Consider the following 24,529-nt stretch of genomic DNA (forward strand, 5'->3'; position numbering starts at 1 on the left):
ACACAAAAGAGAATAGGAAAAAAAAAAAAATCATGATCATTTTAGGGCTGTCAAAATTATCGCGTTAACGGGCGGTAATTAATTTTTAAAGTTAATCACGTTAAACTATTTGACGCAATTAACGCACATGCCCCGCTCAAACAGATTAAAATGACAGCAAAGTGCAATGTCCACTTGTTACTTGTGTTTTTTGGAGTTTTGTCGCCCTCTGCTGGCGCTTGGGTGCGACTGATTTTATGGGCTTCAGCACCCATGAGCAATGTGTAATTATTGACATCAACAATGACTGGCTACTAGTTTATTTTTGATTGAAAATTTTACAAATTTTAATATAACGAAAACATTAAGAGGGGTTTTAATATAAAATTTCTATAACTTGTACTAACATTTATCTTTTAAGAACTACAAGTCTTTCTATCCATGGATCGCTTTAACAGAATGTTAATAATGTTAATGCCATCTTGTTGATTTATTGTTATAATAAACAAATACAGTACTTATGTACCGTATGTTGAATGTATATATCCATCTTGTGTCTTATCTTTCCATTCCAACAATAATTACAGAAAAATATGGCATATTTTATAGATGGTTTGAATTGCGATTAATTGAGATGAAAATTTTCAATCGTTTGACAGCCCTACATTTTAATGGGCTGGACAAACATATTGACACACTTTGAAAAATCATGTGATGCTTCTCTAATTTGTGTAATTAACAGCACGTGGGGGCAATAACTAAATCACACTTACAGCCAGTTAAAATGGATTAAATATGACTCAACCTCTGTCCTTGTGTGTACCACATTGAGCATAGAGAGAAGACCAAAGAACTGTCTGAGAAGAAAAATTGTGAGGAAGCATGGGCAATCTCAAGGCTACAAGTCCATCTCCAAAGACCTGAATGCTCCTGTGTCTACACTGCACAGTGTCCATGGTACTGTGGCTAACCTCCCTAGATGTGGATGGAAAAGAAAAATTGAGGAGAGACGAATGATTGTGCGAATGGTGGATAAAGAACCTCAACTAACATCCAAATAAGTTCAAGCTGTCCCGCAGTCCGAGGGTACAACAGTGTCAACTCGTACTATCCGTCGGCGTCTGAATGAAACGGGACTCTATGGTAGGATACCCAAGAAGACCCCACTTCTGACGCAGAGACATAAAAAAGCCAGGCTGGAGTTTGCCAAATCTTACCTGAGAAAGCCAAAAACATTTTGGAAGAATGTTCTCTAGTCAGATGAGACAAAAGTAGAGCTTTTTAGGAAAAGGCATCAACATAGAGTTTACAGGGGGAAAAAACGAGGCCTTCAGAGAAAAGAACACTGTCTCCACAGTCAAATGTGGCGGTGACGTTTGCTTTGCTGCCTCTGGCACTGGACTGCCTGACCATGTGCATGGCATTATGAAGTCTGCAGACGACCAACAAATAATGTAGGGCCCAATGTGAGAAAGCTGGGTCTCCCTCAGAGGTCATGGGTCTTACAGCAGGACAATGACCCAAAACATACTTCCAAAAGCACTAGAAATGGTTTGAGAGAAAGCACTGGACACTTCTAAAGTGGCCAGCAATGAGTCCAGACCAATAAAACACCTGTGGAGAGATCTGAAAATGGCACCCTTCAGATCTCAGAGACCTGGAGCAGTTGGCCAAAGAAGAATGGTCGAAAATTCCAGCAGAGCATTGTAAGAAACTCATTGATGGATACTGGATGCGTTTGTTGGCAGTTAAGATTGTGCTACCAAGTATTAGGCTGAGGGTGTCAATACTTTTGTCTGACCCATTTTTGGAGTTTTGTGTAAAATGATCATGATTAAAAAAAAAAAAAAAAAAAAAAATCATTCTCTTTTGTGGTTTTTCAATGCAAGCAAATTAAATGAAGATATTACTACCAAAGCATTTGTAAATGCAATCATTTTCTGGGAGCAATTCAGCATTAGAGCACAGAATTCCATGGGTGCCAATACTTTTGGCCAGCAGTGTAAGAGCTAGATCCATCAAGTTTGGCATTCATCAGCACATTGACATTTCAAGTACCATTGTCCACATGTGGCTTCCTTCGAGACGCCCCATCTGAAAACACACAGCGGCGCACGTCGCCTTGCGTGAAATACGCCACCCGGTAAATCCCCTCTCGTCTCCTCCGAGGCTTTTCCTATCCAGCTGTCCTCCTGCTGGTGACGTGACGTACGGCGTTCTGGCTGGAAGCACCTCGGGAGGATTTAGTTCTGCGGTGCCGGGGAATGAGAAGCTTTCAGACAAAAGGCTTTGGATGAGGACCGCGCTGTTGCACCGAAAGCAGAAATGAAAGGAAATGACTGTCGGCCGCCACTGACGAATGATCGCCGTCAACCCTACCCAGTCAAAATAGATTGGACGTCGAGCGTCGTCAAAAAAGTCCTCTTTTCACTGGACAAATAGAAAACACTTCCGACTCCTCGAAAATGTCCTGAAAAGCTCTGCTAAAAAGTCAGCAACGTGAACTTTAGCGGAGGAATGCGGCGTTTGATTAAGTGCGGAACAGACGATAAGCACAAGAAGTCATAAGGGAGACGCGGCGAGCCATGATGGATGTGCGCACTTGAAATTTCCCAGATATATTTCATGCTTTTAACAAACAAACTGTGCCGATATCAAACCCTGCCATGACTCTTTGATGCCGTCATTCGGGTAGTCGGCCATTTATAAAAAGTAAAAGTGAAAGCATCTGTGGCAGTGGAAGAATCTGACCTTTCAGCCTGCCAGAATCGCGCCAGCCGAACCGCCGGACCCGCGCTGGCGCAGCTGCAACGGCCCGGGCCGGCGGGAGCCCGACATCCCGGCCAGAAGGCCAAACTCTGCGCGTTCGCCTTCATCTTAACCCTTTGTACTGACTCCATTTTGAAAGGTTTAAAGACGATTCACCCAAACAAGTTGACACTTTATTCAGGTCGACAGCGATCAATACGGCAAGGCGAAATAGAAACACTCAGGCGGGGAGGCAAGGTCACTCTGTCACACGTTAACAAAAGGCTCCTGAGGAAAAAATGACCACGATTAGTAAAACAGTCTTTTGAAGCCTCTCGCGGGGCAGGCTGCGGGCAGGAAGAAGGGTGTGTTTAGGATTATTGTCTGTTTTCGGATTGGTCAGGAGGATTCGGGAGTTATTGTTGTCCGGAAACGAGGGTTGTGGAATTTGCCACCTAAGCGTCAAAGGGGCTCTCGGAATCTTGTCAGTCGTGTTATCAGTTGGATATCGGGCCTTCTTCGGTGTTCCTTGTGATGGGACAGAGCGTCCCGCCATTTGTTTTGGACCGTCCGGGAGAACTGATTGCGAGAGGTGGTGCAGACGTGGGCTTGTCAGCATCCATCTTGCTCAGTCAGTTGCATGACGCACACGTTGGGCTTCCGTGACAAGAAGGCGTCATGTATCTCTTATGCCCTATACAGTGGCACCTCAACATACGATCGCTTCGACACACGATCTTTTCGACATCCGACGTAAAATTTGACTCGCCATTTGTTTCTACATCCGACGACGTGCTCGAAATACGACGACATGACAGCGCCGCAGACGAACGCACGGCGGATTGTCTTGTGTGAGAAATCAACAAAGGTTTCAAAAGGTTGGTACAGGTGGTGAAACGAGGAAAAAGGTGACGCTTACCTTCTAAATGAAGATGCAAATTATAGAAAAATATGGACGTGGGGTGCGCATCCGTGAACTGGCTCACCAATACACCTCCACGGTCCTCCTCCCACCACTGTTTGCCAGTCTTTAAAAGTTAAACTGACAATAATAATTGTGGTAACATCGACGAAGAAATCGCCGGCTTCGTCACATTTTTGTAATTTATTTCACAACTTATTCAACACAAAATGCCTCCAGACCGCCAAAGTTGACGGTGTTCTCAAGAAAACATTGAAAGTGAAACTCTCAAACTCACCGCTCTCGGGTGCGGTGCGTTCAGGTACAGCAAAAAACGTCCGCCACATTAGAAACCGATTCGTGACATCATTACAGGACTTATTATCTTTATTATATTATTCAGATTTGTTATTGATAATTTGTTTTGCTCTGTGTAATTTCCATTTGTAATAGCACCGGCAGTATTTTTTAAGGATTTAGTGTAGGCTTTTGGGCTTTGAAACCAATGAATGGAATTATAATATATTCCAGTGGGAAAATCCTGCTCGACATATGACCGTTTCGACTTACAAACAAGGTCCTGGAACCAATGAACTTTGTATGTAGAGGTACCACTGTATTCTGCTTGTTTTCCTTAAACTATGGTATAAGTGCTATTTATTTTCTTATTTCGGGTGTGTTAGAGGAATACAAAGAGTCAAACAGTAAAAGCGAGATACGATACTGTTCCCTGATTGCAATATTCTAACGCACTTAATATAATCAAACAGTTAGTACCTTTTCTCGTAGGCACCGTCTATCTCCTTCAGTGGTTTGGGGCTGAGGAAAATCATATCAGTCAAAACATACAAAGTTGGAAAGTTTTGGAGGTGCATTTATAGTTTGTTGCCGCTGTAAAGGGCTCGGGGATCAATGGCAAGGAGTTTAGCTTTGAGATTGGTGGGGAGGGACCAGTGGCGAAGACTGTAAATGTCCAAAACGAAGTCATCAAATGTATACTGTTGTGTGTACGTGGCATTGACTAAATATGTGCTTCAACGCGCTCAACTTTTGATCAGAAGTAGCTTCTTATCACTGGTTACGATGCAGCTTGCTTTTTATTCATTGGCCTGCGTGGATGCTGTGCGTCTCCAGAGTTGAGAGTTTATTGTTCCACGACAGCGAAATGAGACTAGTCATTGGCCAAAGGATGGGTTTATTCCCGTTCGTCGCACGCTCTACGGGTCTACGGGCAGTGGATGGGGAGTAGGTCGGCTGGCGCTCTGTTTTTCTGCATGCCCATCAGATGATCTGTCTGGTAATAGTAAATGGTGTTATCCTTGTATAGCGCTTTTCAAGGTGCTCAAAGCGCTTTACGCTACATTGCCATCTACCTACAGCACCAGGAGCAATGTGGGGTTCAGTATCCTGCTCAAGGATACTTAGGCGAGTTCATCAGGGCAGAGAATCCAACCCCCAACCTCTGGGTTGGGAGACAACTACTCTACCACTGAGCCACGCCACCCCTGAGGCTGAATCTCTTTCTGATTAGTTTAGTTTAGTTTAGTTTAGTTTAGTTTATTCACACATCGTATCATGGTACACACATGAACATGGTCATATATACAAGCAATTCATCTGACAAGATGTATGAAAGGGACACTCCGAATAAGCTATTTAAAGCTTTTAGTAGGGGCCCAGTCAAACAACACACACATACACTCATTCATACACATACATGCAATTAACTATGGGAAATTTCAAAATTCTGATTACATCGGATTTGACATGTGATACCTTAGGAATGTTATTCAAAGACAGCATATTAAACATACATAGCAAGGAGATGAGTTTTCAGTTTTTTCTTAAAAATAGAGATGGAGTGTGACATTTTAAGTGTTTCGTCCAGTTCATTCCAGATCTGTGGTCCTCTGCATACAATCCCAAAGCTTGTAGACTTTAGACTTCTGGTTTTTCCTGTGATGTGATGTTTTCTTCTAGTAGTATATGTGTGCTGAGGAGTACTGATTGGGATGAGATCACTTAATTTACGGTTTAGTTTATGGATGACCTGATACATTATGCAAGCATTTTGAAAGTAGTTGTGTTCTTTTAGCCTCAGAAGGTGGTGGTGGTGAAATATTAATTTAGTAGGAGCATTGAACCCAGACCATGTTATGGCACGTATGACTTTTTTCTGTAGGATTTCAAGCTTTTTTAGATAGGTTGGAAATGTGTTGCACCATATGATATTACAATATTGTAAATGTGATTGACAGCCAAATGAGCGAATCAGTGATCTTTTTTCGATTAACATCCACAGGATTTCATTTTTATGCAATGTAGCATTTTTCTTGCCAAGTGGCAAAATGCATTTTGCCATGTGGCATTTTTTATGTGGCAAAATGGCAAATACCACTTTTCGTTCTCGGCCCTGCTGCATATTTGTGTAAACTAAAGCAGACATGTTTCAATTAACATTAAACGTAAACTTTGATGTATGCACTGCATGCATTGTTCGAAAGAACTCACCTGGAAGGTTGACACTTGATTTTTCTGCAAAGCTCAATGGCCCATAAAGCCTCGTCTCCGTCCCTGCGTGTTTTACGCAGCCTCCTTGTCTATAATACCATATAACACCAACACATTGCCTTTGATTGGTGCACATAAACATTGAATGCGGCCGCGGCGCGCTTTTATCGGCGAGGCGGGTCCGAGACTCGGCGCCGCCGTTAACGCCGCTCGGGACGCCAAGGACGAACGGAGACCGACAAGATCTTTTTTACAAGACGCAGGGAGAAAGTGCCGACAAAAGCTTTGTCCTATCGATCTCGTCTTATGTAATGAGCACGTGACCTTTGACCTACATTCGTATGAAAAACAAGCAGGCCGACTGGCTGTTCCCGCACAACAGCAAGTCATTCCACGGTGCTCGTTGCAAGTGCGACAACAATCTTTCCTATTTTGTTTCCCTTTCTTTGAAAGTAAATGGTTGTCTAAATCCCTGATATTATTCTCAAATCCTAATCAGCAATCTAATCCTAATCCTGTTTTAAAATCCAACCTCTGACAAAGACTAGCAGTATTGTAGTATACCACAGCAAATGCGCATTTGTTTAAAAACGTAACATCTTGTCTGATGGCCAAGGAGGAAACAAAAACACTGCGAGCAAACACACCATCCCCACTGTGAAGCATGGTGATGGTAGCATCGTTCTGTGGGGATGTTTCTCAGCAGCCGTACCTCAAAGGCTTGTCAAGATGGACGGTAAAATGAATGCTGCAAACCACACCGAAATCCCGGGGGACAATCTTCTTCTGTCTGCAAGAGAACTACGGCTGGGGAGCAGATTGATTTTTGAAGGGAATAGTACTTTACTTGTATTTACCAATCGACTCTTTGTATGACTCCAACACACTTGATACTAGAGGAGTTCCAAAAAATCGATTATTACATGCATGGCGATTCGACACGTGATGATTCGATTACGATTCATAAAGGTTCAAAAACAATGTCATAACTTTATGGCAGCCGCTCGTAGCAGAACGAAATTCAAGACACGTCTGCCGCCGGGCACCGTTAACGGGCGCGCGCGCATTATGATGGATGCTGCCAGTTAGTGAGAGAGATTTACTCCTTTTTAAAATACTATCTAAAACACAAATTTATTTTCCAGACCGGAACAGAAGGTAGTCGCGCTTTTGTTCGAAACTAGAAAACAGGCTTATAACTGCATTTTGTAATCCTAAATTTAGATCCAATCCCTGTTTTTAAAACCAAATTCGGAATTTGATATCTTTTGATACCCTGACTTTATCTTAAAACTCTTAGCTTGGTTCCTACATTCATTCGGTTTCTGTAGCACGTGCCCTCACTTGTGCTGGAGCCTAACCCATCTATCTATGTAAAGCTTGAGCTGATGGCCAACCCTGAGCATCAATTTTTGCTTCAGACAACGCAGACTTTCCACCCTCGTGTCAAAGCCCAACTTTGGTTCAAACAGTAACCCCATAAATAAAAAGCCCTCACCCAATCTTAACTCATTGGCTGCCATTGACAGCGTTGGACATCCAATCCATTTTGACTTGGCTTGGATGTCCACTCTTGTCAATGGCATCCAGAGAGTTCATTTTTATCTGAGGGGGTTAAAAGGAATCAGTATCAGCTAAGGCTGCAATTTAAACTCTCGCTGGTGAATGAAAGGCAACCCATTTGCCGCTCACAGTCACTCGGAAGCCAAAGCGTCCGTTGGTGCTCCCGCTGTTTTATGTCGCAGGGGAAACATCTTTATCACGGTGTGTTATTCCACAACACAGCTTCCCTCGCTCTCATTGACTGACTACGCTAAACGCTCCACGCTCCATAAATAATGGCACGCAGAGTAGAACGCCGCCGCAGAGTCAAGTGGGCGTGACGTAAAAGAATGTAAAAACAGAAATACGTCATAGATCCGTTTAACAAAAGAAAATTCAACCGGAACCCCACGGAGATTTGTACACAAACAGTAGAGCTACCCACGTAGACGGATACCTCATTGGGATCCCCCCCTCCCCATCAAAAATGAATAACAAAATATCATCTTCGTTAGTGTTCATAGAAGTGACTTATTATACTGTATACAAATGGGGCAGGCATCGCCCCCTCGCTGTTTACTTTGGGAGGGAGGCCTCGAGCCGGCCGCGCTCAAAGGCACCACTGTCTAAGCCAAAACCTTTCACAAATTCAATGTTCAAGTCAGCTTGTGACACAACTGGAAACGCCCACCTTTAAACCCCAAACCATTTGAAACCTTATTAAATCTAGAAAGCGGCTACATTTCAACAAAGTCGACGCACGTTCAAAAATGAAAGAGAATTTTTGATAAATACAAAAATAAGCAAAAGATACATTAAAAAAACATATTGAGAAAATGTCATTTAGCCCTTTTAGGCACTCATTTTTAGAGATACAGCGAGAACCGAAAGTGGTATTTGCAATGTGGTAAAATGGGAGTTTGCCATGTGGCATTTTTTGCCATGTGGCTTTTTTCCAATCTATTTTGGCTACATGGACACCCCCCCCCCCAAAAAAAATTGCCACAAACCAAAATACCACTTTGCTGCATTTTTTAACACTTACGGGGCACAAATTGAACTCATTGGCTGCCATTAACAGCGCTATATGTCCAATCCAGTGGCGGGACAAATGTGAACATAGCTCGGGTGCGATGAGCGTAAACGGGACCCCCGGAGTGGACCGTCCAATGGGGGTGCTAGTGGACAATTATTGGCGGGCTCCTCCACACTTTTGCAAGACCATCAAAGCGATCGTCCGGTCTGTGTGTGTTGGTGGTTGGAAGTGGTGACAACCGGTCAAGCGACTGGCAGCGTTATTTTAACCCTTAAACACTTTATAAATGACAGCGCTGTGCATCATCTTACCTTTCTGTTTGACCCTCCCCTAACCCAATCATGCCCCTTTTACCCCTTAGAGGCCCGGGTGTGGTTGTATACCGAGCACCCCCCTAAGTTCCGCCTCTGGTCCAATCCATTTTGACAGTTCGCCCCTCCCAGTCGAAATGGACTGGACGTCTAGCGCCCTCAATGGCACTGAAACATGAATGTTAATACCATAAAAAATATATGAAAAATCAACTTTAGATTGTTACTTTGTGCCTTAACCAGTGTGTTTTTCAGTTTTGATTCATTTTAATTGTATTGATTTAGATTTACCAACATCGTATTCATCTAAAAATGTATTTATAAAAAAGAAATACATTCACGATGAATAATGAAAATATACAGTTTACACACAGGGAGTCCTCCATTCCGTTCCTTTGTATGTCCGATTTCACTGTTAGTCGAAATTGAAATCAAAATACTTGCTATGTGACCACATCACGTTGTTGTTGTGTTTATATTGACGTGTAACGGCCGTCGGCGGCAACGAAGGTGAACCAAACGAGAGGACGGGCAGATGACGAGCACACGTAGTCCATCTTGTCGGAGGCACGCCTCGCACCGTGACCCCCTCCCCCCGCCGCCTCCATTGATCAGGGCCTCGGCAGATAATGCAATTAGAAACATCAATAAGGGCCGATCATTATGTGGCGACAGTGATAAATGAACATGCGGGCGGGCGGGCGGGGCAACGATCTCCGCAAGGGCCCGAGGGGGGGTGTTAATCTGGTGGGGGGCGTCGCCATGGAGACACCCCAAATGGCCTCGCTCCACTTTTCGGCCTTGTCCTTTTGTTTCAAAGGCAGCTGCCGTGCAGCCGCCTGACCTTTGACCTCGGCGAGGAATTTCCGCAAAAACTTTTTCTTCCCTGCAAATATTTTCACTTAGAAAATAACTCATTCGGGAGTCAAAAAAGGAGCATTACGTTCAAATTAAAAAAAAAAAAAGAAACAAAAAAAACTACTAGGATAATTTTTTCTCAAGAATATTTCTCTTACTGCAGGTTAGATTTTATTTCTGTGGCAAAAATGTTTTATTAGTAGTATTTGTTTTTTTTAAGTATATTCTCAGGGCACAATGTTTTTTTTTTTTTTAATGTTAGGAATGCCCGCCCCCCCCCCCCCCCCATCAAGAATTATATTGAATTTTCATTTCTACATTTATTTTAAATATTGAGAGACAAAAGTTTTATGAAGTTTTTTTTCTTTCATGGAATAGCTACACATGTACTGTACCCCCCCCCCCCCCCAAGTTAAAAAACAAGACAACAAGTTCTCTTTTAAATTTTTTTTTTTTTTAACCCTTACAAGGCACTTATTTAACTTGATAGCAGCCATTGACAGCACTAGACGTCCTATCCATTTAGACTGGGAGGAACGTTCATTCACCCCTCCCAGTCAATATGGATTGGACATCTAGCGCCGTCAATGGCGCTGAAACATGAGCATTCCCAGCTTGTCTTCCCCGTTTATATGAATTGTACATCTCTCGCCATCAATGACGTGCAATGAGTTAAATACTATGAAAAAGAAAAATCAACTTTAGAGTCTTACTAGGGGCTGTAACCAGTGTGTATTTCTGTTTCTATTCATCTTAATGTCATTAGTTTTTATTAGTTTTTTTAAGTGTGTCACGAGCCATGAATAGTGAATTTACGGAGGCGTATTGCATTGAACTATCATAAAAAGTTGTTAATATGCGCCTGAAAAAAAAATCTAAAATAAAATACATACTTTCACTGCCGATAATTGGCATCTAATCACGTTGCTTTTTTTCATCCTCAATTTATTTGAACTGGGGACGCCTATTGGCGTCACTACTAACCAACTAAACATTTTGTTGGGGGCCATGGTCGTTCAGAGGACGAAGAGGTAAGCCATTTGGATATTTTTACTTACTTTTTAGCATGGCGTTTTGCCATGCTGCTTCTGTCTGACAATGAATGACCTGAAAAATAATATTAAAATGGTATGTGACTGCCACTGCTACCTTTTCTGTTGTAAAAAAAAATAACTTTAGTAAGGGGGAAGTGTAAATAAGTGATAGAATTAAGATTTGTTATTAATGAAAAAATTAAAAGTGTTCTTTGGCAGTCACCGAGTAGCATTGTATTAACTTATACATGTATTTACAATCACAAAAATAATTTGAATACACGATCATGATCAATAATTGAAAATACAGGTATTATTATCATAATATTTAATATTTGTTTTTTTAAATGACAAAAAAAAAGTCACTTGCACTATAAATGTTTGAAAGTCCTAACACGCACGCACGCACGCACGCACGCACACACACACAAATAAAATTGATTACCAAAAATAGTCACTTGCTGTCCAACTGTAATGTTAAGGATGATACAAATTTGTTTCTTCACTATCATATTTCTGAGAGGGCAAATAACGAATCTTCATCGTAATAAACATAATTGAACCTTTATTATTATTAAATCTTAAAGGGCGCAATTACTTTGGCCGAATTTATGAATCAGCAATATCCAATCACGTAACCCCCGATCGCACAGCGCTTTGAATACGAGCACGTTATCAAAAGATGCGTTCAATGTCAAACGAAAACCACTTCATACACGACGAGAATCCTCCGAAATAAAAAACTGCGTCTCAAAATCATTTTTGAAAGCGTCGCCAACTCCTTTGAGAAATGTAGGTCAGCGATGTGTGACGTTCACGGGCCCAAAGACGTTTTCGGGAAATATTCATTCGATGTTATTCAAAGATTTGATTCCATTTGGAGTCAGACGGATCAAGAGAAAAGTGTGTCACGAGCCATGAATAGTGAATTTACGGAGGCGTATTGCATTGAACTATCATAAAAAGTTGTTAATATGCGCCTGAAAAAAAATTCTAAAATAAAATACATACTTTCACTGCCGATAATTGGCATCTAATCACGTTGCTTTTTTTCATCCTCAATTTATTTGAACTGGGGACGCCTATTGGCGTCACTACTAACCAATCAGTTCATTTCTCACAAAAAGCTCATTTAAAATATGCCGTTAATGTCACTTTTCATGCTTGTAATTTGGTGTTTCATTAAGAATTTCACTGGCTAAATTCATTACTTCACAACAGGAATACAATGGCTCAATGTTTATACATTACGATAATGACTGACGTGTTTTATTTGAGTGACTTGTGTAAAGTAGGAGTTGCTCTACCGCAGTCTGCCCACAGGGGGTGCTCCAACACGGCCTTTTCTCTCTTGTCTCCTCTGCTTCCGTGCAGCGCTGTTTGGACATTCCAAAAGAAATGTGTGTATTCAGAAATAATGAAAAGATTTTGAAGGCAGCGGGATGGCAAAGTCGCCACGGGAAGAAAAAAAGGGGAAGAAAAACCGTCTCCGTCAATATACAAACACACGCGTTTTGTTATTTGAATGGGATTTTTTTTTTTTTTTAAATTAAGAATAGATTTCGGATGGCACTTAAAGCAGCGGGGGTTATGACAACATAAAGTGGTTATTTAAAAATGTGTCATGTTTAAAGTGCTTCAAAGCACATGCAAACACACTTATAGATACATGAAAATGATTTTATGTTTTGGTCGGGAAGTATATGGATTTTTTTTAGTTTAATTTCTTTTATGGGGAAAATGCTTTTTTTTTTTTTTTTTTTTAACAGACCATCTCTCCAAAATATTTTTTTCTCTGTCTTCTCTCAAGTGAGAAAACAACAATCATTTTAAGATAATAGTTTTTTCTGCCGGAAAAGTACTGTAGTCCTAATTTTGTGATTTTTTTTTAAATCTTTTTTTTTTTGAATTCTTTGAGTAGTATTTTTTCGTAAATAGATTTTTCTAGATTTTTGTATGTTGTTCTCATTTTTTTTTAAAAAACACTTTCATAAATGTAGCGAACTCAATGTGAATGATCACTCCTAATAATGAAAGTTATTTTTAGACCACGACGTCGCCATCGTAATGCGTAAGTGGGACATTACTGACACAGCCTCGCATACAATCCATGTTATTTCTGCTGGTTTTCTCCGGTAATCTTTCAAAAAAGAACATGCCGATCAAACACTGCTGCTATGGAACTTGTAGAAATGACTCTAGACATATAAAGGATGTTTTCTTCATAACGAAAACCAAAAAACTCGGAAGAAAAAATGTGAAGAATGGATCAACTTGCGCGGACGTCCAAAAGACCAGTTGAACACCAGCAAGGTGAAGCCATTCACATTTCATATGCAGTAAACATTTTGTTGGGGGCCATGGTCGTTCAGAGGACGAAGAGGTAAGCCATTTGGATATTTTTACTTACTTTTTAGCATGGCGTTTTGCCGTGCTGCTTCTGTCTGACAATGAATGACCTAAAAAATAATATTAAAATGGTATGTGACTGCCACTGCTACCTTTTCTGTTGTAAAAAAAATTACTTTAATAAGGGGGAAGTGTAAATAAGTGATAGAATTAAGATTTGTTATTAATGAAAAAATTAAAAGTGTTCTTTGGCAGTCACCGAATAGCATTTGTGATCAGTACATAAAAATAGCAATGTAAATTGCCCCCACGAACAGTCAGAGACGTAAGACAACCAGAAGATATAATATATAAGGAAGACTGGGCATATGATGGTAAAGGATCGCTTGTGTGCATTGCCTTACTCCACTGACAGTGACATTCTCCTTTTTCAACAAGAAAAAGCTGTCAATAAAAAAACTCTGGATCAGGTCGGCTCGTCTTTTTCCAGCCCTCGACACTCAAGCCATCTCTTTAACTGAACATTTGTATGCTCTTCCACATCTTTACCATTGAATTTGGCACCAGGGACATCATTTTTCAGACAGAATTGGTAGGTTTAGCTCAGTAAACATGTCGTTCGTACACTATTTCCATTCATTTACTATTAGGGACAAACGGGAGGTTGACCCGCCTAGCCACAATTGCTAACGTCATTGAATATTAATGAGCAAAAGTGACGTGTTGCTTGCAGTACGCCATTCAAACGGATTGGACATCTTTTGCTGTCAATGGCATCTGATGAGAAGTATTCACTGGAATACTAAAGGCAACAAGGAATTATTGTTGCATTTATAGTAAGTTTTCTTAGGAGAATAAAGTCATAATTTTTCATGTTTACATTTTTTTTCATTAGAGTTTTCAGAGTTTTAAAATTTGGTAGTTGTAATGTTATAAAATGGATTATTGATACAATATATGTATATAAGGGTTGGGAACCATACGTTACTAGGCTCACAATAACGATGATCTCATGATAGGGCGATACAACAATGGACCGAGTCCATCGGTCAGGAAATCATTCTACAATATACAGTGGTATGAAAAAGTATCTCAACCTTTTGGAATTTCTCACATTTCTGCATAAAATCACCATCAAATGTGACTTTGTCAATCACACAGATGTAAAAACAGTGTCTGCTTGAACTGCAACCACCCACACATTTATAGGTTTTCATATTTTAATGAGGATATTATGCAAACTACAGAATCACCAAACAATTTAAGTAAGGTGTGTGCTCAATCACCCATGAGTGGTTTAAAGCTGTCCTGCCCCCTGTAAAACACACACCTGGTAAGAAATGTGTTGAGAGCATTGTCTGATGTGGATCGTGGCTCGGTCAAAAGAGCTGTCTGAAGACCTGCGTTGAGGACTGTTCATTTGTATAAAGCTGGGAAAGGATACAGAACCATCTCTAAAAGTCTGAATGTTCATCAATCGACAGTCAGAGAAATTGCCTACAAATGGAGAGAGTGTTTGGCACTGTTGCTTCTCTCCCAAGGAGTGTCCTTCCACCAAAGATGAGTTCAGCGCAGAATACTCAGAGAGGTAGAAAAAGAACCCTAGAGTGTCTGCTAAAGACTTCGAGAAATCACTGGCATAGTCCAATATCTCTGTGCACACGTCAACTATATGTAAAACTATGGCAAAGAATGGTGTTCATGGGAGGACTCTGTCTAAAAAAAACATTGTTGCTCGTTTAATGTTCGCAAAAAGGCACTTGCACACTCCACAGAAATTTTGGCAAAATATTTTGTGTACTGATGAAACCAAAGTTGAATTGTTTGGGAATAACACACAACGTCATGTGTGGAGGAAAAATGGAACAGCTCACCAACATCAACACTTCATCTCCACAGTGAAGCATGGTTGAAGGAGCATCATGATTTGGGGCGGTTTGCTCTCTCTTGGCCTGGACAACTTGCAATCATTAATGGAAGAATGAATTCAAAAGTTTGTCAGGATGTTTTGCTTGAAAACCTGAGGGCGTCTGTCAGACAGTTGAAGCTGGATGCTGCAACAACACAATGATCCAAAACACAGCAGTAAATCAACTTCAGGACGGTTTCAGAAGAACAAAATACACCTTCTGGAGTGGCCAAGTCAAAGTCCAGACTTCAAACCCATAAAGATGCTGTAGCATGACCGAAGGACAACAATTCATCCCCGGAATCTGAACTACAGCAGCTTTGCAGAGAATAATGGGCCAAGATTAGTCCTAATCGATGTGCCAGACTGATCTGCAGCTACAGGAAGCATCTGGTTGTTATTGCTGCCAAAGAGGGGGCCACAAAATATTAAATGATATAGTTCACTTATTTTTCCCTCTTCTCTCATTGTTTTCATACTATCCTCATTAAAATATGAAAACCTATAAATGTTTGGGTGGTTTTAGTTAAAGCAGCCACTGTTTTTTCATCAGTGTGATTTTGACAAAGGTCACATTTGATGGTGATTTTATGGAGAAATGTCAAAAGGTTCAGAGACTTTTTCATAACACTGTACAATAAATGGATTTTTGGTCACTTGCCTTTGGTTTTGGGGCATTTATGGGTCATTTCCTGTTGATTTTGGCTTCATGAACAGGATGTGACCAGATAATGTCCCACAATGAATTTGGAAGTGACTCAAAAATCAATGAGTAGTAACCTGTAAATGTCCTAAAATGAAAACGACGTGACCTTCAAATGCCCCACCCCGCCTAAATCTGGAAAACTGGCTGCGAATGCCGTTTCAGTGCCACTGACGGTCAAATTGGATTGGCTAACACCGCTAACACAGACACCATTCTAGTGGAAGAATTAGGTAGCAATCTGTTGGTTCCTTTTTAAAATGGTGTATCGGTTCTTTGCAAGAGCGCACTTTTGAGATCGTGATACATCAGCATTTCGATATATTGTCACACCCCTAATATACTGTATGTACAGTATATCTTTTATTATTTGCGGTCATCCTTCCAGAGCCAAGTTGAGTGTGGTACAGAAGTGAAGAAACGTGTCAGGTGTGTTACGTGATTAAAAGAGTGACGGTTGGAATCGGAGCTGCAAGATGTCGAGGTTCCCTTTCAGAGTAGCTAACCTAGTTGAAAAGGATTACAAATGCAGAGGGACAGGCCATCCAGGGTGAGGCATTTTGAACAAGGCAGACCAAACTGGGAAATTGGGTGAGGGTTTGTGTAGGTGTAAAAAGTGGAAGGAAACCCCAAAAAATGAGAAGAGAGCTTATTTTTTCCCTTTTTTAAAAAAAAACTCTATTAGAAACAACATAATATGCAGAACAATACAATAGCATTTACAATAGTTGAATTAGCAGTTCTTGTGAGAGTCCAGCATCACTTGACACATGATTTCTTCTCTCCGCTTGCTTCCCAAACAACCGGCTCCATATACGGTTTCATACTTTTCATGTCTTTCCCTCAGCTGTGTTTAGATGGATTGTTCGTTTTTTCCGTTTTTTTTTTTTTTTTTTTAAAATCAACCAGACACCTTTTTTTTTTTTTTTGGTTGCTTACACGTCCTTTTCGGGTTTTACAGACATTGGCTGGTCCTCGCTCGCCTTCGCCTCGCGGTCGTCCCCGAAGAAGAAGAGCGACACGGCGAGTCTCAAACGAGTTCCAAAACCGTTGGCGAAGGGGGTTCCGGTCCATCTGGGGGCGGTCCGGTTCGGTTCACGCCGGCCGGCGTCTCGATGACCGGCCGGGTTATAATAAGGAATCGGGAGGGGTCTCGGAAGTGCGCAGGAAGGTGGTCGGGATGGAGGGGAAACCCGTCCCCTTAAATCCGGACAGACGCCGCTGCGTGACGGGGACCTCCTGCTGGACCCGCCAGTCCTGGACACACACACATATTTGGATGGGGGGTGAATTTGCATTCACAACAAATCATTGTCATTGTTACTCACTACTAAGTGCAACATCAATGACACATAAGAAGGAAAAAAACTCCATGAATGGTTCATAAATGCAACTGCAAACTGTCAATTCCCTGCCAAAGCATCAGGTGGCGCTGTGACCATTGGCTTTTCTTTTCACCTATGGGCAACTTTTTTCTCCAGGGACTGTTTTCATATAAATCAAAAGATGCAAGGGCTAGGGGCAGAACGTAGGAGCGTGCCACTATTAGCTGCTTTGAATGTTTTGTACATTAGTTCCAAAAGTGTACAAAAATCCTCTGAGGCTTAAATAAACGACCATTTCAGTATCAAGTCCCCATTCATAAACTACATTCAATTAATTTAATGTTGTGGATCAACCGTTAAAGTTGTTAAAATTGCAATTGCTTGACATGTGAAAGTTTTAAAAGTGTTTCGTCATTTAAAGATAGATTCAAGTCAAGATTTTACTAACGCTGGCAAGTCTGTCATTTCGCATGTAGTTCTTTATACATGTGATAACTGCCATAGCATTATGTGGCCGTAGTTTGTAGCACTGGTTTAAAAAAAAAAAAAAAAAGCAGGCTTTCCCCCACACATAAAAGATTGTGGCGCACCACCTTACCAAAATAAAACTTGCAAATGGGATTTTTTATTAAGAATCTTTCAAACTAGCGGCAGGTGAGTGTGAAGAGTTCAGCAGCAACCTATTCATTGTGTATTATAATGTCCGTAACTATACGCGGCCGCCTTAAGAGACGATCAGACTGGGGAGCTGTGACACAAAGGGAAGTGAGTCGAGAGAATGGGAGAACGGGCGAGATAGCGAAAGATAGCGGATGCATGTCGCAGCAGCCCGCTGTTATTTAGTCATCGTTTTTCTTTATTATTGTACAGTGGGTAAGCCGATATAGACTACTCTGCTTGGTTTGTGGCATTTTTAATTTTTTTAGGCCATGTGGCAAAAAAAATGCTACATGGCAAAATCCATTTTGGCAGATCCCACTTTTGGTTCTCACCGTCTCTCTATTGAGTGCTGCCAGTTCAAATAGATTGGACGTCTATTACTGTCAACGGCAATTCAACATGATCACCCGCACAAATTGGCTGCCGGGCTGACGTCACCCGACCTTTTATTAACGAGGCTAATCCCGTGCCGTCATTAATGCTTCTTTAGCAGCGGGAGCTAATTTAGCGTCCAAATACGCACGATCGACTTGATGCGATCCCGTCGGCCGCCTGTTTCACTTTGGAAAATCCCATTTAAGAGTGTTTTCCTGTTATAAAAAGTCACCTCCGGTGCCAAGGCCTAGCATGTAAATGCCGCAATAAAAGAAAAATCCATATTTTGAACACGCTTAACAAGAAGGAGACGGCGAACGCGTTGAGTCAATGTCATGAGTTGAGTTCCAATAAAGAAGCTTGAAGGAGCACAAATGGCTAATAAGGTTTTCCACTAATAAGCCAATCAATACGGCAGCTTTAAGGCATTCCGGTCGGGATTCCGCAGGGGGCGAATCAACAGGGACGAGCATTCACGCGGACAATACGGGTCCCCGCCGGGACGCCCTTCATTAACAGTAAAAGTTCATCCAGCGGAAAGGGAAGTTGAGGGCGGGGAGGCGGGGCCGCGTCTCCACCCCTCGGCCCGGGGTCAACAAATTTGCGCTTAATGATGGCGGCCGGACAAAAGGCTCAAAAGACTCGGGGGCTTTACGGGCACCGCTCGAGAAGGTGCTACCGGGTGCAAAATGTCCAAAAGAGTATTCAACAACAACAAAATAATAACAGTACTAAATAAAATACAAAAAAACAAAATCATTTAAAATAATAAAAATTCGCATCCGCAGTCGGTCGCTGCGACACACATGGCGATCCAACGCCGGATTTATGTTGAAAATGTGCGAAAGCTGTGCCGCATACAAACAGGAAGTATTGTCTCAGGAGTGATTTATTTGAGGATTCAAGGTCATTATTGTATTTTTCGTTTTTTTCACAAGAATTTTCAACGTAAAAAGCTATTTGTTGCAAGGGTGCCGCCACTTTGTCTAACAGACTAGCATCATTCTTCGACATATTTACGTAAAATAAATGCTAACCGCACGTTTTTTTTTGTTTTTTTTTTGCTTTTAACCAAGAATTGAGACTGTTTTGTGTCCATATCTATAAAGAAACGAAAACACGTTGTTTTGAACGAAAACATTTCTGTCTATGATTCCACTCGGTCAGCTTTGACGGCCACGCCAACAATGCAGGTCCCCTATTAATCGGCCCCGCCCCGTGTCCCGTCAATATCATTCTGAAGTCTATGACCCAAGAGTGATCATTTCTGTAAAATGGAAATATTTGACATTTGGATGTGCTGGTTTCCTTCCTTCATTTATTGCCCAGTTATCGGATCAGTACTCCATAACGGCAGATCCTCAAAATCACAGCAGGGCCGAGAATGAAAAGTGGTATTTGCCATGTGGCAAAATTGATTTTGGTTTTGGCATTATTTTTGGTATGTGCATTTTTTTTTTTTTTTGGGTAAATGGCATATTTGCAGGCCGTGCACGTCCATGCCATTGACGGCTATGCAGGTCCAAATTTTCCATTCATTTTAAATGGCAGAAAAACGTGTGGCTGCGATTTTTTTTAATTTATACACTTACCATTAGAGCGCATTGACATTCAACTGGCACCCAAGTAAGGCTTTGCCATTGACGGCTATGCGCGTCCAAATTTTCCATTCATTTTAAACCAAAATCCATTTTGCCACATACCGAAAAAATGACACATACCAAAATCAATTTTGCCACATGGCAAATACAACTTTTGGTTCTCGCTGTCTCTCCAAAATTAGATGAACGCCAGGGCAAAAATAGGGGGGGGGGGAAAGAATCAGAAAATGATCGGAAGTATTTAAACGTTCAATGCTTTATAACTGAAAAATTATAACAAATAAGTCAGTTGTTAGTTAATTCAATTCAATTCAAAATATACTTGAAAAATATCTTAATAACCACTAAATTGTTTAAACAATTTACACATATAAGTTGAATGTCTGGGGGAATAATTGATATATGAATTTTTGAAAACAAATCTAACTAGCATCTGTGGGTAAAGTAGTTTGGGCAAATCTATCCTAATCCAAATTTTTGTTCATCCACAACTAATTTTGCATAATAAGAGAAGCAAATTAGGTCCGGAATTGGACGCCGGGAGGGGTCGTGTGGCCGACGGCGAATGGGGCCAAAGGTGACATGCGAGTCACCTCGGCGCCGTTAAACAAAAAAAAAAAAAAAAAAAAAAGGGGGGGGGGGGGGGGGTGTTGTCGGCTTCTGCTTGGTTTGCTGGACTTCGTGTATGCTGACAGGTGTATTGTTTCACAAGGAGGGGGATCCAAGTGGAACGTCACTAATTGGCTTGAATGTCGTCATGAAAAAGAAGAAGCTTGGCCTAATGAAAAATGCTTCTAATACATAATGAAGCTTGTCCACCCCCTCCATCATCATACACTATTAATTTAATTGCTCACAAAAGACTTTCATCGTTTAATTGACCTAGAAAAGATGCCACCAATCCAAGCTGATGAAGCTGTAAGCCCCCCTTTTTTCCTCCCTTTGGTCCGTTCCATCTTTCCCTCCTCCTCCCTCCCTCGCTGCATGTTTCTTCCTTCCTCGTCTTCGCTGGCCCAGGATTCCTCTGGTGGCCCAATTACGGGATTGAGCAGGCAAATTGAGGCTGTTTAAAGCGAGGTCTACTGGGAAGGCGAGCAGCTGCTACCGCGGAGGAGGAGAGAGAGCGAGCGAGCGAGCGAGCGTTCGGACACGCCCGACGCACAAAATATGACTGCGTCTCCTCAACATCAGATTCTTTGTTTTTCCTAAATTGCGCCACACTCGGCGTAGGGGTTAATGGCGTCCATTTTGGTAAACTGAATAAGTCAAATCCATTGGTCACACCTCCGCTGACGGCATATTTAATTTGGATCTAGTCAATTAGGCCCAGCTAAGCTCCATAGCCTGCTGGCTACCTCCGCCTCCTCCTCATCCATTTTTTGCACTAGTTTGCGTTCCCCTCCCCGTGCCATCGGTAATCCTATTACCGCACACACACACACACACGTATGTTCATATACGTACAACCGCGCTCACTCGCAAACATTTCACGTGTTTATATTTCCGAGACGTTCACGTGCGCCATTTCTGAACACGAGACGACCCCGGCGACCGCTCACCGTATGCTGTACAGAACGTCCCGGAATGACGTGGGAGTCCATTTGGCCCTGGGATGAGTGAGCGAGCGAGGGAGAGAGAGAAAATAAGAGATATATTGAAGAAACTGACCTACTGAGAAGAACCATAAAGTGAGGAAACGTTAGATAGAGGGGGGACGCAATTACTGATCTTAAATGTCAGAAATAATCCGCAAATCCCATCCACTGTGGAGGAAAACTAGTATGGTTAAAAAAAAACGTGGATGAGAAAATCCTTGATTTTCAATATCAGCTGATATTTGTGCCACCAGAGCGGTGTAGTTTTCGTCAACAATTACAAGAATGAAAATATTTCGTTGACAAACATTTTCTCATGACGATGAGCTAAAAATGTGACCGGGGAGACTAGAACGTAACGAGACGAAGGCCAGATTTCGTCCGACGAGACGACAATGACACGAAAAAGCGACATCGTTTCTGTCGGCGTGACATTTTTATATTGTACGTGGAGTGCGTTTGCGTTGCGTCACTTGTGTGAGCCGTGCTGCGCTTCTCCCTCACTATCCTCGCCGTAGTTCAGGATGTGTTTCAAGCTAGGCTGCGCTCCATCTTGCTTGTTTGGAAAGACATGGTAAGATTTGTTTTCCGATCTTGGCAAGAGAATATGCAATGTTGCTTTAGCCACTAAAGGTCTGTGCTGAGTGATCATTTCACACACAATGTGACTCTTTGTGTTAGCATTAGTATATCCATTTTGCATGTCGATTATCCTCTTAAACGCTCGGACAACCTATTTTTTACGTGGCTTTCAGGTTGAAAATAATGTACTGCTTTTCTTGCTGAGTGTGTACTATCATCACTAAGTTGTCCTTGTGTAACGGGCGCACACAGGTCTGTTACACTTATAGACACTAATAGATGTCCTCGTCTGCCTATGGTCAGCACCAATTTTTGAAAACCTTTATTCTTTTTTTCAGACTGAAACTTTAATTTTGCAGACGAAAACAATTTGAGTAAAGCTAGAAGGAATTTGTATGATGCTTCATCAACTACAACTAGACAAAGATGACGAAAATATGACTAATACAGTGCTGGCCAAAAGTATTGGCACCCCTGCAGGTCTGTCAGATAATGCCCAAGTTCTCCCAGAAAATGATTGCAATTGCAAATGCTTTGGTAGTAATATCTTCATTTATTTTGCTTGCAATGAAAAAACACAAAAGAGAATAAAAAAAACTTCAATCATTATCATTTTACACAAAAATGGGCCACACAAAAGTATTGGCACCCTCAGCCTAGTACTTGGTAGCACAACCTTTAGACAAGATAAATGCCAACAACTGCTTCCGGTATCCATCAATGAGTTTTTGCTGGAATTTTAGACCATTCTTCTTTGGCCAACTGCTCCAGGTCTCTGAGATTTGAAGGGTGCCATTTTCAGATCTCTCCACAGGTGTTCTATGGAATTCAGGTCAGGGCTCATTGCTGGCCACTACAGTGCTGTCTTCATAATGCCATGCACACGGTCAAGCAGTCCAGTGCCAGAGGCTGAAAAGCAACCCCAAAACATCAGGGAACCCCCACCATGTTTGACTGTTGGGACCGTGTTCTTTTCTTGAAGGCCTACTTTTTTTTTCCTGTAAACTCTATGTTGATGCCTTTTCCCAAAAGTGTTCTGCTTTTGTCTCATCTGACCAGAGAACATTCTTCCAAAACATTTTTGGCTTTCTCAGGAAAGTTTTGGCAAACTCCAGCCTGGCTTTTTTATGTCTCTGGGTCAGAAGTGGGTCTTCCTGGGTATCCTACCATTGAGTCCCTTTTCATTCAGACGCCGACGGATGGTACGGGTGGGCACTGTTGTATCCTCGGACCGCTTGAACTTTTTGGGATGTTCGTCGAGGTTCTTTATCCACCATCCGCACAATTGTTCGTTGAAATCTCTCGTCAATTTTTCCTTTCCGTCCACATCTAGGGAGGTTAGCCACAGTGCCTTGGGCTTTACACTTATTGATGACACTGCGCACAGTAGACACAGGAACATTCAGTTCTTTGGAGATGGACTTGTAGTCTTGAGATTGCCTGTGCCTCCTTACAGTATTTCTTCTCAAGTCCTCATACAGTTCTTTGGTCTTCTTTCTGTTCTCCATGCTCAATGTGGTACACACAAGGACACAGGACAGAGGTTGAGTTGACTTTAACCCATTTTAACTGGCTGCAAATGTGACTTCGTTACTGCCAGAACCTGTTATGTGCCACAGATAAAGTAACAGGTGCTGTTAATTACACAAATTAGAGAAGCGTCACATGATTTTATCAAGGGAGCCAATACTTTTGTCTGGCTTATTTTTGGACTTTTGTGTAAAATGATAATGATTTAATCCCCCCCCCCCCCCCCCCCCCCCCTCTTTTTTGTTTTTTCATTGCAGGCAAAAATAAATGAAGATTTTACCACCAAAGCATTTGTAATTGCAATCATTTTCTGGTAGAAATTCAGCATTATCTGACAGAATTGCAGGGGTGCCAATACTTTTGGCCAGCACTGTAAGTATTCTCTTCCAAAATACGATGCTGCCATAATCAACACTGCATCAGAGACTGAATGTGAATTTCTAAACTCAATCTGAAACGCTAGAATTGAATAACGTCATTTTGGAAGTGGCATTGTTCGATTTGAATCATTGCATTGAAAGTTGAATCTGAATAATTGAATTTGAAATTTGTAATTCACCTTGACGAAAAATTGGACACCTCGCTAAGTTGACAAGAAATAGTGATCTGAACCAAAGATTTTTGCTATGACATCAGAATTGAAAATGCAGCACGGGTGAACATTGCATACTGAAGGACATAATCACAAGGAGATACAATATTGTGTACTGTATAGTTAAAAAGCTCATCATTAATAACCTAAGCTTGTACACTTACGTTCGCCTTGGTGTTGCGATTGGTCGGCCCCGGGGGGGGGAGGCGGGGCTACATATAATGCCACTGACCTTCCATGCCCATGTTCATTCCCATTCCGCCCATTGGTCCTGAAGAGCACAACATTCACATGTCAAAGCGACATCACGGGGAAACCACAAAAATAATGTCGCTATACCATTATATGGTGTCTCATCTTATGATTTCCGACTTTACAACGTCATGTT

General features: G+C 41.6%; 1 protein-coding gene across 3 annotated transcripts in view; it reads right to left on the reverse strand.

Annotated features, from left to right (window-relative positions):
* Positions 1-10,370: 10,370 nt before the first annotated feature.
* The window catches only part of LOC130923319 (homeobox protein Meis1), a 166,035-nt gene continuing 151,876 nt past the window's right edge, over positions 10,371-24,529 (reverse strand). Inside the window, exons 11-12 of one of the 3 annotated variants that reach the window (XM_057848950.1) lie at positions 24,306-24,412; positions 10,371-17,138 (exon numbers count right to left, since the gene is read on the reverse strand). In XM_057848950.1, coding sequence (XP_057704933.1) covers positions 24,354-24,412 — 59 coding nt within the window. In that variant the 3' untranslated portion in view covers positions 10,371-17,138; positions 24,306-24,353. The remainder of the gene's footprint in view (positions 17,139-24,305; positions 24,413-24,529) is intronic. The other 2 variants (XM_057848949.1, XM_057848948.1) reach the window with 2 other exon arrangements.

Source organism: Corythoichthys intestinalis, chromosome 10 (genome assembly GCF_030265065.1).
Source record: "Corythoichthys intestinalis isolate RoL2023-P3 chromosome 10, ASM3026506v1, whole genome shotgun sequence".
In the NCBI taxonomy this organism is placed as follows: domain Eukaryota; kingdom Metazoa; phylum Chordata; class Actinopteri; order Syngnathiformes; family Syngnathidae; genus Corythoichthys; species Corythoichthys intestinalis.